Raw genomic sequence first — 16,683 nt, 5'->3', positions numbered from 1 at the left:
ACTTTGTTGGAATTTATCCATAATAACAATATTTGACTATTTATCGTTTTTTATTATCGTATAAACAAAGTAAGTGTATCTTTCGTATCTCTAATTTCTCGCGTTCACTTTGTTGGAATTTACTTACAACCGTCGCTCAACAATATTCAAATATTCTTATCGTTCTTTGCGCTGCATTGCCTTCTCTCTTCGAAATTTTAGTAAATTCACTATGTCAACGAAAAAGCGACCACCATTCCCACAAAAAAATGAAGATTTGGATAAACTAATCCAGCAGCGAGAAACTGTAGTGGCCAGTATCCTGCGTATTAAAGAAGTAATATTGGAGAAAACTTTTGATTTAAATCCTGTAGAACTGGACTGTAGGTTGGACATTCTCAATTCACATATTAAACAGGCCATGACTTGCCAGCAAAAAATAGAATGTATCAAGGAGTTTGATGTACTTCGACCAGATCTAGAAGAAATCTATGTTGCTTCAAAATCATTGTTCTTACAGGCGTTAGGTAAAAACCTCAAGTCTAGTATCCCTGATACTTCGCATGAATGCAGCAATCATCGTTCCAGGGTGCCAAATATGCGTTTACCTAAATTCAGCGGGAAACATTCTGAATACAAAAACTTCATAAGCCTTTTTGAAAGCTTAGTGCACAATGATCAGTCGCTAAGTGATATTGAAAAATTCAATCATCTCATTTCGTGTTTGTCTGACGAAGCGCTTGGTACAGTTTGTGACAACTAAATTTTTTTGAATAAATTTTAGTCTTGCCACAATACGCACTTCACACGTATTTAAAAATGATGACGTCAAAGTTACCTATAATGAAATAAAATTTGATGTTGTGTAAGCTAACATATCAAAAGAATGCTATACATACCTTGAAATACCCTTGTGAATATTTATTTTAATTAATATTGTAGTGCCCATGACCTACGTTAATATCATATGTGACAAGCCACTGTTCATTCAGACAAAATAAATGTGTCATAAATTCATAAATAATATGCACTTTTGTCGGTTTGACGCTTTGACTTTGATCATATTACTTAAAAGAAATATTTTGACTCATGCTGTTACAAATATGCATTTGTAACAAAAGACATGATAAGCATGTATGGTCATTGCACTATTCCGACCTAAATTCTAGAAAGTACATTAACTCTTTAAAAACAATATATGACGTATTATTATAATGCGTTAGAAGAGTATTTGTTTATAAAATATATGTAATAAAATAATTAATGTAATTTATGGGAGTAACCAATGCATTGATTGGTTACTCAAATGAATCAAAAAGTAAATAATAATTGTTTAGTAAATAAGCTAGAATAAGTATAAATACCCATAATTTTGATAATAAAAATAGATTCAATTTAACTTAAGACAAGGTTACGTCTTTTATTTGAATCGTGTTCTATGCGGCATTTAGATGCTGAAAGAACAATAAGCGGCTGAAGAGCTTAGTAATACTCAACAATAATCTGATAGGTCGTTTCCACTCTTACTGGTCGATAGGAGATCCTTAAATCATTTCAGGACTTAAATATTATTAATCAAGAAGACCTAATCCAGCAATCATGCTAATATATATATATATTGATGATTCTGACATCCTGCAATAACCATTATATGGCAATGGTAGAATAACATAACATAGCAATAATACAACATCATTACATATGGTGATCCTGTTAAATCAGCACATATCATTACATTGCGATCAATCATCATTACACGGCGAACCTACCAGATTAATAATCATTACAATATAATTCGAACAATATTAATTAAAATAAATTTAAATTACTTTTCGCGAACCGCATGAAACATTGTATTAAAAGGCAAAAAAACAAAGCATGATCAAAAAAAAAATAGAAAAAAATGAGAAATGTCATTTTTTAATTTGTTTTGTGCATTTCGGTTGATCGTAAAAATGTTGCAGCGGATAATAAAAGGGAAAAAAAGCTGTGAGTGCAGTTTAAAGCTTTCAGAAGCCTGAAAAGAAACCAACAGAATACCTGATGAGGGGAAATGTTGAGGGCATTGACCGAACAACGGCTAGCAAAAAAGTCCGCTCGACGCAGTTAGAAAAAAGGAGAATAAAAGGCGCAAGCGGAGGAGTTTCTGTCTCTTGGCTCGTGGTTATGTTGAACGCAACGCATCGTACCGGTGGTGTTAATTACTTAGTTTTTTTTTTAAATAAATAAAAAAAAAAAAAAGTTTTCTTTGCATTTTTTTATATAACAATTAAAACTACTTTAATATTAATTTAACCAGTGGAAATAAAATTCTTAAAATTGTGTAATTTTCTTTTTATAATATATAAAGAAACAAAAAAAATTTGAAATAGTTTGTCGAGACGGCGCGAAACGGGATAATAGTGTTAATAGCCACAGTATAAAAGAAATAATTGACGGCTTTAACAGTGGTCAATTAAAAGATTTTGTACTGGTGCTCGTTCGAACGTATAAACGTGTTGACACCACAAGCAAAAGACGTGGCGCGGCTTGGGTGTCTCTTTTTTTTTTTCTCCGATACGTGGCAAAGCTTAAATTGATTGGTGTTTCCTGATAATCATCGCTGGACGTTGTAAGCAGCCCTGATGTACCAGAGAGGAAACGACAGTAGTTGAACGCTGGGTCCTCGCGAATAGAAATTTTCTTGTAAGACCTTGGACTAGGCTGAGAACTACCCCGGCTAGGAAAAATTAGGTTCATTACAAGTTAAGGCATTTCAACTCACTGAAACAAATTACTCAAAGGCATTAGCTAGTTTAAAAAGAGTTTACGATAACACTTGTTTAATCTTTTTCGATAGTATCTCGTAGCTTTTTGAACTTCCAGAAATGAACAAGCCATCTGCTTCTGCATTGCGCAATTCATAGATACCATATATATGTCCCTATATGAGCCCCTATTGTCAATAGGAGATGATAAGAACATTTCAAATGCGATTCTTATTCATTTAGTCATGTCAAGAGTCGATGCCGCTACGAAATCCAAATGGGAGGAGCAATTAGATTACAACAAGCTGCCACTCTGGTCTGATTGCGAGACTGCGTTAAATAAGTGATATCAACACATTTCTGCTGACGAAGCTTCCACGTCAAGGTCTCGATCGAACACGCCAAAACAGGACAACTGGCAAAGTAAGAATGTAAAATCTTCACTTATGTGCAAAAAAAATAGTTCGCAAGAGGAAAGTAGATGTTTGTTCTGTAATTCGAAAGAACATATAATAAATTCAAGCTCCGCTTTTGCTGCTCTATCATTTTCTGAACGGTTTACGTTCATTAAATCGTCTTCGCATAAACTGTTTAAAAAAGGGCATACTGTGTCAAAATGTAAGGCATCACGTTGCATTGACGTGGCATTGATAAGGTAAATTCCACAGTGAATCACAGACTGCATGCTACTGTGAGATCCCGCATCAATTCTCATAATTTCTCGACGGATTTTTGGATAATGCATTCAATATCCACTATAACATTTAACAATACTATAGATTTCATTCAATTTTTCAATAACCTTTTTGATATATTTAATTCTAGCAACATTACAGGACCTAATTTGAAAGCAGGATTCTGTGGCTCAGTTGAGCAAATTTAATTTCTTAAAAATGCATAAAGTTTACTTAAGTCTCTGAAAATTGAAGATAGTGGTGGCAAAAATATTAAGCCTACATTTTCTTTTATTAATGGCTGGCTTCTTAATATAAATAGCCTCTTGGTAATGTGGCAATTTCTTTCCACAAAAGGTTTTCAAGTTTTATTGACCAGAAAACTTTGCCAAGATCGGTTAGAATATTTTTTTGGTGATATTAGAAGAGGAGGTGGTAATTGCACAAGAATAACACCTTATATGTTTTCGTGCCTCTTTCAAAAAAAAATGGTGCTTGCAATATGTTAACATTGTTAACGGTAATTGCGAATATTTCCCTTACTTTGATTGCCCTAATATTAACTTGCCATCCAGTTCGTCACCAACAAACTTTGAAGACCCTTTCCTGTCAACTTCATGAACAGATAAACTTGTTTTAGATACTTCTTGGCAAGATGGAGACCAAAATAAAGCTCAGAACGCATTTCTTAATAATTGCCATTTTAATATAGATGTAGACCTTAAAATATTTTTAAATCGTAATGCTTTCTCTTATATATGTGGATGACTTTTTTTAAAAATGTAAATTAATCATAATCGTCTGTCGACTTTCCCAAAATTGCCATTTAGTTCAACCACCTCCTCCTTTTACTACATATATTGAAAAATTAGAATCACAATTTTCGGATCAGTTCGATAGCAATTGCTATAAATTAGGTGTTAAGACCAATTTACCAATTTATTTATTTTGATTTATTTACACAGTTTATATATAAATAGTGAAATTTTTTAAAGTGAGCGGACGTGTTTTCAAGTCGGTCACCGCAAAAGTTAAAATTCACAGTCTTAAAACTATTTATATTAAATATCTTTGTATAAACCAAAAGTGCAAAGTGCATAAAATTATTAATTTGAAAATAGCGCGCGCTTTTTCGAATTTTTTGTTTATTTTCTTTTTGCATTACTTAATCTTAAATGCTTAAATAGCTGACAGAGACAGCAGATCAACATTTAAAGTTAAAAATAATATAAAAAAGTTTGAGAAACTAAATATACCAATGCGCTTTTGTGCATATATAAACACAACACTGCACAACACAATTCAGTTGGATATATTGTAATTTTTATTTTATTTAATTTATTAATCACCATTATAATTATTTATTTATTTATTGCAATTGCAATTGTATTTTCGCAAAATAAACAAAAACAAAAATTTGTGTTTTGTCAAAAACAGCTGATAGAGACAGCATATGCTTTCTTAACGAAAGTAATAAATTGTAAATGTGGTGTTGCCACAGTGCATGTTTTTAATTATTTTATGAAACGTATTTAAACTTTAATAATTTTATTTAAAAATTTAAAACTTAAATAATTAAAAATAATCATAAAAACATACTTTAATTATATTGTAAAACAAGTGTATGAATAATAGTGCTACACGGCGGCACTCTCAAATCAGTGAAAATGGCCTAAACAGCTATGTAATGCTTACTTCAGATGACATTAAAACTTTGTGCTTCTAACCACAGCTTTTCGTGCTTTAATGTTTGTGTTTTGCATGTTTTGTTCTTCGCCGCGGTTTTTTTCTTATGTTTGACGCAGTCCGTAATTTTCGGGTTTTAAAAATTTAAATATAGAAATTTAAATATTTAATCAACATATAAGTGCATAGTAAGAAAATTAGTGCAAGTATCTTATTATTTTGTGGATTTGGTATATATAGAAAAAAATAAATCAACCAAAGAATTTAAAACAGAAGTGTGCTTGATGTGTAATATTTTTATGTTTTATTGTTTGTGTTGTAAAAAAAAATGTAAACAATGTGTGTTTGGTTTTATTTCATTTCAATTCAGTTTATTCAGTAAATAAATAAAAAAAAATGTGTTTTTATTGTTTCATAAATATTCAAATGTATGTTTTTGTGTTATAATTTGTAAAAATTTGTTTCGTTATTTCTTAATATATTTCAAGTTCATTTGTTGTTATTCATTTTTTTTTTTTTTTTATATTTTTCCTCAGTTTACTTGTCGGCTGTGCCCGCTGCTCATTGTCGTTTGGATCACAGGTAATGTCGTCCTATTATATTTTGTTAAAAAAATAAAATAGATTTTACTCTTTCTAGGTTGAATGTTGGACTTGTTTGGGTGAGTGATTTTTTTGGTGTATTCCTGCAATGGTGTTGGTGTGATATTTTGTGCTGACGGTCTGACGTCAGATTTGCACAAAATATTTATATATGAATATGTATGGTTGAAATTGCTTTATGGAAATTTCAGCCTTTACAATAAGAACACTCTGAATTCTTATAAATAAATATCAGGCAGTCCGTAAGGAACGCCGAAAGTATCGACTGAATACTCATATGGTAAACTTCGCTTTCTTATTTTTATTCAATCATATATACTTTCATCCATTCTGATGAGTCTGATTGGTTACCAGACGAAACGCGTAAATGGAAACTATTGAGTGACTTTTTCATTGGTTCCTTAACCAATTTACTTTTAGTTATATACTACGAATTTATTTCAAAAGAGCACAAGAAAATTAACTGTAGAAGTGAAACTAAGTGCTCTCAGTGCAACAAATTTGGATATATATCAAAAGATTGCACAAGTTTGAAGAATAAGTATATGTCGGAAAAAATGTAAATTTCGTTGTATAGAACGATCGATTTAAAAATTATGTTCAATGATATGGAATTAAATTGCTTTATAGACACAGGTGCTGACGTATCCATAATGAAAAAAAAAACATTTATGAAAGTAAATATAAAAATAACAATTTAGATAAAAACAATACAATATTATCCGGTCTAGGCAGTAAAACAACAAAACCGATTGGAAGTATTAAGGGCAAAGTGCGTGTGGACAACATCGAAAAACAACATAGTTTTCTAATAATAGAAGATGATGTGATAAAAGTGGATGTTATTCTGGGATATAATATTACAAAAGACTTAACATTTAAATTTAACGATGGTTACGTCTTCGAAAATAAAAAATCAGAACAAATGCAGAATGCATTAAATGTTTATAATATAGACACGGTTGAAATTAACGTGGATATAAAATATAAAGATAAAGTAGTAGAATTATTTAAAAATTATAAGCCTGAGCATAATATAAAAAAATCACCAGTAGTTGAGAAAATAATAAGAATAATACCAAACGATAATTTGAAATTTTTTCATAACGCGCCAGCCAGATTACCAATTCAAGAAGAAGCTGCAGTAAACACACAAATAGAAGAGTGGTTAATAAATGGAATTATTAGAAAATCGTATTCAGAAGTGGCAAGCAGAGTGGTAGTGGTTAAGAAGAAATGCGGGTCATATAGATTATCGTCAATTAAACACAATAGTTTTAAAAGACTGTTTTCCAGTACCGATAGTTGAAGATATGCTAATGAAGTTGGGTGATGCGAGGTATTTTATTGTCATAGACTTAGAAAGCAGTTTCTTATACGTACCGATTGAAGAGGATAGTAAAAAATATATATAGAGCTTTCGTAACTAAATGGGGTTTATTTGAATTTAATAATGCACCTTTCGGGTTCTGTAACTCATCGGCCAACTTTATAAAATATATAACAAATATATTTCAAGACTTGATTTACAGTGAGGTGTTGGAATTATATGTCGACGACATGATAATCGGTGGAAAAACACCTGAAGAATACATAGAAAAGTTGAAAATAGTGCTGGAAAGAGCATTAAAATATGATTTACAATTCAAATGGACAAAATGTACATTTCTGAAGACGGGAATAGATTTTCTAGGCAATAGATCGCATTGCAAAGTGAATCGTACAAGAACTTTAAAATTAAAGGAGGACTCCTCTACAAAGGTACAAGTTAACAGTCTGTTTCATATAACGGTACTTTGCTTAAAACACACAATTTTTGTATCTTAAGAAGGTGCAAGGAAAAAACATTAAACACATTATTCCCTTTTCAGAACTCAGTAAAAGTGCTGTTGAAAAAAGAATTTCTGAGGTTTTAAATATTATTATCTTCCATTACTTTACTAGCGATTGTATTAAAATTGCTGAAGAAGACATTTCTGAGTACATATGTTACAGCAATATGTTGCAGACAGCAACTTTGTCCTACACATAAACACTAATGATTTCTTACATAGCGACAGTCTCAATATAACCGATTTTTGCGAAGATAATTTACAGGATCCTCAGGTGAATAAGTTTATCAATTTGTAATAAATAATTTTGGCTAATTTAATTAAATTTGCTTTCCAGGTATCAAAACAGTTTTTACAGCATAAACTTCCGCTTATTAATGAGTGTTATAAATGTAAAAAAAAATTAACGAATCAACAGAGAATTGATGTAGCAAAAGAGATCATTAAACATCTCTTGGTGAATCCAAATAGAATGTATGCTTCACAGTTTAACATTGCAAAAACTGGCTGAATCGATATGTGAAGTTTTTACGGAAGAACTTCCAGAAACATATTACAATAAATATTGCGAAGGATGGCATGCAAGTGGCAAGCTTCATGATGCCTACAATAACTATCGGACAAGATTAGCAGCTTCTGGACTAATTACACGAAGATCAAAATCTACCGGTAGACGTGTATTCAGGGAACACAAAAACAATAAAATTTCTACTGATAACGTAGAAGATGATATTTTAAATCTTGCAACGGAAGTTAATTTTGATGTGGCTTTGCCCCTATGGCAAAGAACCTTTGAGTTTCGATGCAACTTACTTAAAACAAATATATCAACTTCTGATTTTCTACAACAGTTTCTGATTTCAGCACAAAGTACCAACGGTAGAAGTAGTGCAGTTGCTGTCGTTTACTTGTTTTTTTTATGAAATTAATTATATTGACAAAGAACAGTGAGTCGAAAGGAAAGATTGTGTAAGCGAATTTACTGACACCATGGCAATGGCAAATGAAAAGCCTCAGCCGACATCAGAAGTGTGATGTAACTCACAATTACCAACTTCGGAACAGCATTGGCGCGAGATTATCGATCAACAAAATAAAAATTTTAGTGAGTTAATAAAAGTTATGCAGTCATCGGGTGCGAATTCTCAGAATAGCACAAATGTTACTTTGCCGAAATTCAATCCCGATTGCCGTAGCGCGGATGCGTCAGCATGGTACACAACGGCTGATATTATATTAAGTGAAAACTTTTTAGAAGAAAGTGCTCTAGTTATGGCGTTGAGTAAAGCCTTAGACGGCAGTGCCTCGCAGTGGCTTGCGCAAATTTGTTTTCCTGGAATTACGTGGCCGCAGTTTAAAGACCTTTTTATACAACGATATGAAACTGTTGAAAGAGCAGCTGCTATGTTTTTAAATGTGTTGAACAGCCGACCTACTGATGACGAGTGTCTCTCGGTATACGCTACACTCACAGAATTAATTCGTTTATAAAACGTTTGGAACAAAAAAATTACTTTTAGGTGCAACGAATTTCGTTTCTGTCAAACGTACAAAATGATTACAAATAAATGTCGTTTGAAATATAGTTGTGACAAATGAATAGACAGTTATAATTAATTCATTTGGTACAAACAAAAAAACGTTTGTTTTTCGTTTACTACAAACGAAAAATGTTTTCATTAAACACAAACGAATATTCGTTTGAAGTTCATTCTACCCAAACGAAGTTCGTTTACAGCATGGCAAAGTGAGAAAGAGATGCAAGTAAACATTTAATGTGAAATAAATATACACGCGCGAGTTACATTCTCTTATCTTATCCCTATATTAAATATTTTATTATCGTTGTTTGACCTAATCAAACAACGAAATATCTAAATTGCATCCTACTAAAATATTATTATCGTTGTTCGGCCTAACCAAACAACGAATTGTCTTATCAGAATTCGATACTTCGAATTCTCACTATAAATATAAACATTTTATTATCGTTGTTCGACCTAATCAAACAACGAAAGATCTACATTATATTTTATTATATTCTATTATCTTTAAATAAACATTGTAACTTAAAATATTATTATCGTTATTCGGCCTAACCAAACAACGTATTGTCTTATCAGGATTCGATACTTCGAATCCTCATTATAAATATAAGCAAAATTGTTAGTTATAAGTTAGTCTTAAGATTCATTTAATAAAGTGAGCATTAAACTAAAGTTTTGTGCGTTTTAATCTAATTTAATTCGCGTGTGATTTTGATATAGACACTTGGCTTTGCAAGATCAGTTATTGAAACGCATTTGCTGAGTAAAGGCCATGTTTTTTCTTAAAGTGGAGTGCAACTCAAAAAAAGTGATTATAAAATTAATAAATGACTGTGTAAATAAAATAATAAATAAAATAAAAGAAGAATTTAATTTAACAAGTGTTGAATTTTACACTGCAGATAATTTAAATATTTCACATGCAGATATTTGTGAATATATTTGGCAATAAAAAACTGACAGCAATTTCGTCATTTATATCAATTGTATGTAATATTCGTTTACATGTATTTGTGTATTTTGTAATGTGATATGGGTATGAGACCACACATATCACAAAACATTCAATTGTTCCAAATATTTTAAAGTAAACATTGACACAGTTCTATTTTGATAAAATTTATGACAAACTATTGTCAGGTAATATGAGCCTTTATTTTGTCATTACTTTGATGACAAATAACTGAGCCGCACATTGCACCATATGTGCAATATGCAAGTTAACGCCATAAATTATAAATCGCTTCACATTGTTTAGATACTCTAAGCGTTCATAGGATTAACGCTTCTTATAAATCGCTTCACATTGTTTAGATACTCTAAGCGTTCATAGGATTAACGCTTCTAAAATGTGAAGTACTTCATAAACAATCTTAGTAATAAAATTCATATTTTATTGTCGTGCATTAAACACGCACAAATATTGTTGTGCATTAAACACGCACAAATATAGTTGTGCATTAAATACGCACAAATATCAACTATTTGTTTACATTTGAATCTTCCGTTTATAGTTACTTGTAGGTTCAAGTCTTCTGTTAAAAATTATAAGTTTCAGTTTTAAGTAAGATTTCAATAAAGAATGATCATACTGATCATAAGAAATATTTTTTAAAAATAAATTGAATAAAGAATAAATTTAATTTGCATAAGTCAAAACTGTGTCAATAGAATAAACGGTTTCAAGTGAAACCATATGTAGAACACTTGCATTAGTTAATAGTACACCATTTATTGATAAGTTATGTCTGTAAGAATATTATATACGTCTAATTTGGGTTAACCAATTAGACGCAAGTATTATAAGTATTAACCAATAGAATCAATACATAAGATTCTATTGGAAATTAGTATTAAGAAACGATGTTAGACTTAAGAATAAAAATTAATAAAAATCAGTCTTATTTGGACACTCAAAGCGACGCGTCTTTCTTTTCATAACCTAAGAACTTTACAATTTGATTAGGAAATTTTTATTTCTGTGTACCGCATGGTAACAGTGCATGCAATTTCGCTATGTTCGGTTATATACAATATTACTGGCAAAAGCGCAGAAAAAAAATATTTTTTTGAAAATTAATATTGTAATATTGACGCAAATATTGTTTATACTTTTAAAATTTTTAATGAAAACATGTATTTCAGGTCTTAATAGAGAAAAAGATCCGTTGCAAAAGCAGTGTTCGACTTCAAACCAAAATACTGCTTCCAGTGAAATTCTCGATGAAACAAATAGTCCGTTTGTCTACGTTGTTCCAAGTGACGTTCAAAGCTATACATCAAATATTTGTGCTGATTTTAATAATAAAGACGTAAGTTACTTAATATCTTATATCTTGGTTATTTTGAGTGTATGTCAGTTAAACTTTATGTGAATGTATAAATGTGCGTGTGTGTATATTTAAATATAATACGTATAAATTGCAGAGCCTTCAGGAATATTTAAAGGTCAATAACACATTAATTTGGCAAAAGTTCGAGAAGTCAAAAATTTTAACAAATCGAGATAGGATTGACATTTCCAAATCTTTTATTAAATATTTACTTGGAAATCCAAATAGAATGTACGTTATATGACAATATAAATATCATACTTAGTATATCATTGTAGTATGCATACATTTACATATATAAAGCAACTTCAATAAATATACTTTGTTGCTAAATAGTCTAAAAAGACTATATAATTTACTTTGTAATGCACAGCTACATGAATTATGCCTGGCCAGCACATTCCTGTTGCTTAAGCACACATGAAGCAGCAATGCTTTCATGTTATTTAAAACCACGCTATGTGCGATAAGATATTATGTATGCATGCTTTACCATTCCCTTAGATGCATAATAAGTGCTAACGTAAGCTATTATTGTATGTTAAGTTTAGCTCTAAGCTTATGAAGCGGAGCATAAGAACACATTCAATTTTAGACAAGCATACCGAGTGGATGCTATAATTAATAAACGCTTTTTACCATAAAACAACAAATATTATTTTATTTTAAAAATGAGTTGCAGTTCACACCACATGGCGACCGTGACAAATTAAACTAATTAATTTAGTGAATTAATTAACAATTAATTTTGGTGCCCAAAATTTTATGAAAAATAAAAACAATTTATAAAACAAATAAAAAAAAAAAAAGTTTGTTAAAATACATGTATAAATGTCAAATAAAGGACAAGTAAAAAACGATAAAACGTTAAATGCAACAAGTGTGAAGTGCAGCAATAATAATAATTAATTTAATGGCTAATCAAGGACCTAAAAAATTAACATTTGAAGAATACCTAAGAAGACAACAAATAAAAAAAGATCAATTATTAACACAAATATCACCGTCAGAAATTAAAAAGCCGAAAAGAAGAGGCGGACAACAAGCAACATTAAGGAGGCAGTTAGCCCACCTGAGAAGTCTTTTAGAAAGAAACCCTCCACCATCGTGGGAAGCAGCTACAAAAATTCAAGCAGAGTACGATCGCCTAAAGGAAAGGCGCAACCTACAACAAGAAAAAAAGAAAAACCAGAAGAAGTCAACAGCAGCGGTTATTAATAAAAATAATAAGCATTGTAATTACTATTGTAATAAAGAGTGCACTCCTTCGAAGTGAACCTTTAGTTAGAATACTAATGGCGGTAAACGCTGGTATAAAACCTATAGGTAGGGATTGATGTACATAAATAAATTATTAAATGAATATGTAAAATATTTTAATTCAAAGTTAAAATACAAACAAAACTACAAATTATGTTATATAAAATTTTATATTAAGTTATATTCATATAATAGTTATAAATATAATTATGGAGTACTATCTAGTAATGTATTTTATATTAGTATTCATATAGAGTTTTATAATTTCTTTATATATCTGGTCTCTGCGACACCAGCAATTTGTGACTTTGTAACTAATTTTATAATATTTTGTCTTTTTTTTTTTTTAATTTGTAAACTATAAAATTTATACAAGCATGGGAGGAACTAGCTCAAAGCCAGTGGTTAAAAACCCCAATGCTTTTTACCATAAAACAACAAATATTATTTTATTTTAAAAATGAGTTGCAGTTCACACCACATCATACTTATAACAGCTTGTATCTTTACAGATTATCTACAGTGGAACTAGAAGATCTAAGCTTCAAAATTTGTGAAGTTTTCCCTGGAGAAGTAGCTACCACATATTATCAAAAATTTTGTCAAGGCAGACATGCGCATGGAAAATTACATGATGCGTATAATAATTACAGGACGTCGTTGGCAGCTGCAGGTTTAATAGTACGCAGATCTAAATCCAAAACTCGAGTTGTTGAGACTTTAGACTTGGACAGAGGTAATTACAAATAACTGCATTTGTGAAAAATATCATTTTTTTTTAATTTATATTCTTTGAGCGTGTGTAACAGATAAAATAAACCTTATAATGAAATTAGTTATATTCTCTTATTCGGAAATAATCGAAACCATTTTCTTATTAACTTAATATTGTTAACTTTTGTTATCTTTTTTTGGTTTGCCAAACATAAATGTTGACATAGATTTGCAACAGTTGTCAACTGATATTGACATAAAACGTTGTCAACAGCCTTGGAAAAAAACTTCTGACTACAGAATTCAACTACTAAATAGTACTATATCGACATCAGATTACATCAAAACATGCCCAGTACTAGAGCAATGTAATGCATATGAATTGGTGAGATAATGTAGTAAAAATTGAAATAGGTTTTTGTTTTAAATGTTTCTACTTTCTCCAGATTCTTATTGATGTAGAGCTAAAATATAAGAAGACTTTAAATATAACCATACCAGATGCATTCTATTCCTCAATAATCCGGAAAACAAAGAATATCCGATCACAAACTGTAGAGAAGATTATTAGTTTAATTAATAACGAGAATGATGGTAGTAATCCAGCTTAAAATTAAATTTAGAAAAATTTTAACATAAATTTCAATTTTGTCTTAGAAACACAAAAATCATTGCTAGCTCTGATGTTAGTTCCTTTTTATTTCCCCACAACAACCCTGCGAGGGAAGAATATTGTGGAAGAATTATATTACTTGCTTTTATTATAAAAAAAATAAATAAAAATTTGCTTTGCAGAATCTTCATGAAGGCGAAAATTTTTACAGTCAAATTAATTCACTGGACACGAATCAACCAAGAATTATTTTGATTGGAGTTCCTATTCAGTTATCATGGGTTCTGGTAGCTCATATTAAGTACTGTTTTCCAACAATTGAAAAAGCTTTGGTTTGTGCAATGTCCGCATATCTTGGATTAAATATAAAATACCCGCCGGTTTCTGAAAAAGCTTGGTTCTTCTTACAAAAACACATGTTTCAAATATCAACTGCCTACGACAATAATTTGGAAAGTAGAATTAGTACCTACGTGAGTGACTTAAATTTAAATTTCCATAATTAAAATATTTTTTTTATTTTACTTTTTGGATGTTATCATTATATATTTCATTTATACTTTATAGATATAATTAATTTATAAGTTTTTATATTTAGCAAGTAAGATTAATTATCAATAATGAATTTGGTTTGCTTTCACTGTAATGAGCAATTTAATTATTACTCATTACTTAAACACTTAAAAACATTAAATTTGACCAGATATGTTTGCCAAATATGTAACCGAGTATATGACAATGTATACAGATTTATTCACCATTTGAAAGGACATAACACTTCCAATTTATGTAATGAAATGCCTCGGACTCCTGATATAAATTCCACAAATTTAGATATCACATACCAACCTATTACCCATTCCGAACTTCCTGCTAATGACTACCTCATGAAGTTTGTTAAACGTTGCTATTATTTCTGCTTTATATCTTGATCCGCGATTTAATTTTCTGGACTCTCCTTATTTTACAGATGAGCACCGAAAAATTGGATTGGTAAGTGCTAACTTCACGAATTGCATTTAACTTTTATATTAAATATACTAAAATTTTAGGTTCATATTTTAAAAACATATTCCACCATATCATCTCTGAACGGTATAAATGATGTTGATTTGGATTGTAGTCACGAAGAATTACCAACTACATCCGCTCGACCTGATGACCCATTCAAGGACTTGGAAGAAGAATATCAACTTTCCAAAGGTTGCTCTACTATTCTTACAAATGCGACCATAAGACAAAAATTTGACAAGCTGTCGTATAATGAAAGGATGCCATTTGGAACGAATGTTTTAGAGTACTGGAAAAATTTAGCTAGTACGGATAAAGAGATGTCTAAGTTAGTGGAGGTCATCTTAGCAGTACCATCAAGTCAAGTGTCCGTTGAAAGAGCATTCAGCGCCTTATCAACTATTATAACAAAGCAGCGAACAAAATTATGTGGTGAAACCATAAGTAATTTGCTGCTTGTCAAATTAAATTATAATTTATTGGAATCAGTAGATATGTAGTTATATACAAAGCTGATGTAAATATTTTATTCAAATATATATTTCTAAATCTAATAATAAATAATAGAAAATGTTGAAATAATCAGCATATAATGAAAACTATTATCAATCAATTTTGTTGGGTGCTTTTACGAATAACTCATAATAATTTTGTCATTTCATTTCTGTTTTGCAGGCAAACTAATCGCGAATTTATCAATGATAAATTCGCTAGTTTATCATTCGTTGGAATGGCGAATTTTTCATTTAAAAATTCGTGAATTTTCAAAATTCTCAATGAATTTATCAACGCGAAGAACGAATTGCAAAATCACAAACGAGAATGCAGAGAAGAACAAAATAACTTTGTGTTGTGTTTGCGTAGTTGTTCATTGAGAGTTGATACTTCATGAGCGAAAAGTTAATATTTTGTGTATATTCATTTTTATTATTCGCGAGATGAATAATTCGTGAGAATGAATTTTACTTTAATCGTTCTTATGGTATTTTCTGAAAAACATATTGTGTCCAGCGGGCTGCACACTTGGTACAAAATGGCAATGAGCAAAGAATACACTGAAGACAAAATTTTGGAGCTGTTATTGGAGAGCGATATTGAAGACGCTTCAGATGACAGTGATAATGAATTGTTAGATCACAATGCGCATGAAGATGCTATTGTTTTCGAAGATGAAGCAGATAGCAACTTTGATGGTGTTGTTGCTGAAAGCGTAGAAAAAATTTTTGATGAAGTGCTTAGCGTCGATGACATGTCAAAGTTATCAAATAGAAATATGAAATGGGTGTTTAAGAAATTTAATACAACGTACGAGGAGTTATCCAATGAGGACTCATGGAATGTTGAAAATCGAGAGAAGTGGACACCTTTTAATTATTTTTGTGATTATTTCAACGAAAATTTTTGGGCTTTTGTTAGTGAGCAAAGTAACATACATGAGTTACGTCCCCCTCACATACACAGTACAGTATAATGGGTAACAATGTATAAATATCCCATAGTGGACAATAATTAATAAGCACAAATAATGTAAACATAAACATCCTGTGCCACTGAATACAAAGTGTCTTTTGATTCACTGCGCCACAGTGAAAAATAAACATAAACACAAAATACTTAACTTATTGCATTTTAAGCATAAATATAAGAATTGTATCACTGCACAATTGTATGAAATGTAAACATAA

At 30.5% G+C, this 16,683-nt stretch overlaps 2 protein-coding genes across 2 annotated transcripts; both read left to right on the top strand.

Annotated features, from left to right (window-relative positions):
- The first annotated feature begins 211 nt into the window (after positions 1–211).
- LOC119675972 lies at positions 212–742 on the top strand. The gene has a single exon (XM_038087193.1). The coding sequence runs from the start codon at positions 212–214 to the stop codon at positions 740–742; it is 531 nt and encodes a 176-aa protein (XP_037943121.1).
- A 9,237-nt stretch (positions 743–9,979) lies between these two features.
- LOC119682936 lies at positions 9,980–15,515 on the top strand. Its single transcript, XM_038096512.1, has 9 exons — positions 9,980–10,053; positions 11,213–11,379; positions 13,173–13,396; positions 13,602–13,759; positions 13,821–13,968; positions 14,032–14,108; positions 14,170–14,460; positions 14,736–14,980; positions 15,040–15,515. The coding sequence occupies exons 1-8, from the start codon at positions 9,988–9,990 to the stop codon at positions 14,760–14,762; spliced, it is 1,158 nt and encodes a 385-aa protein (XP_037952440.1). The 5' UTR covers positions 9,980–9,987; the 3' UTR covers positions 14,763–14,980; positions 15,040–15,515.
- The last annotated feature ends 1,168 nt before the right edge of the window (positions 15,516–16,683 follow it).

The sequence above is a fragment of the Teleopsis dalmanni genome, chromosome 2, assembly GCF_002237135.1.
Source record: "Teleopsis dalmanni isolate 2A chromosome 2, ASM223713v2, whole genome shotgun sequence".
Taxonomy (NCBI): domain Eukaryota; kingdom Metazoa; phylum Arthropoda; class Insecta; order Diptera; family Diopsidae; genus Teleopsis; species Teleopsis dalmanni.
This window is presented reverse-complemented; position numbering and strand designations above follow the sequence as displayed.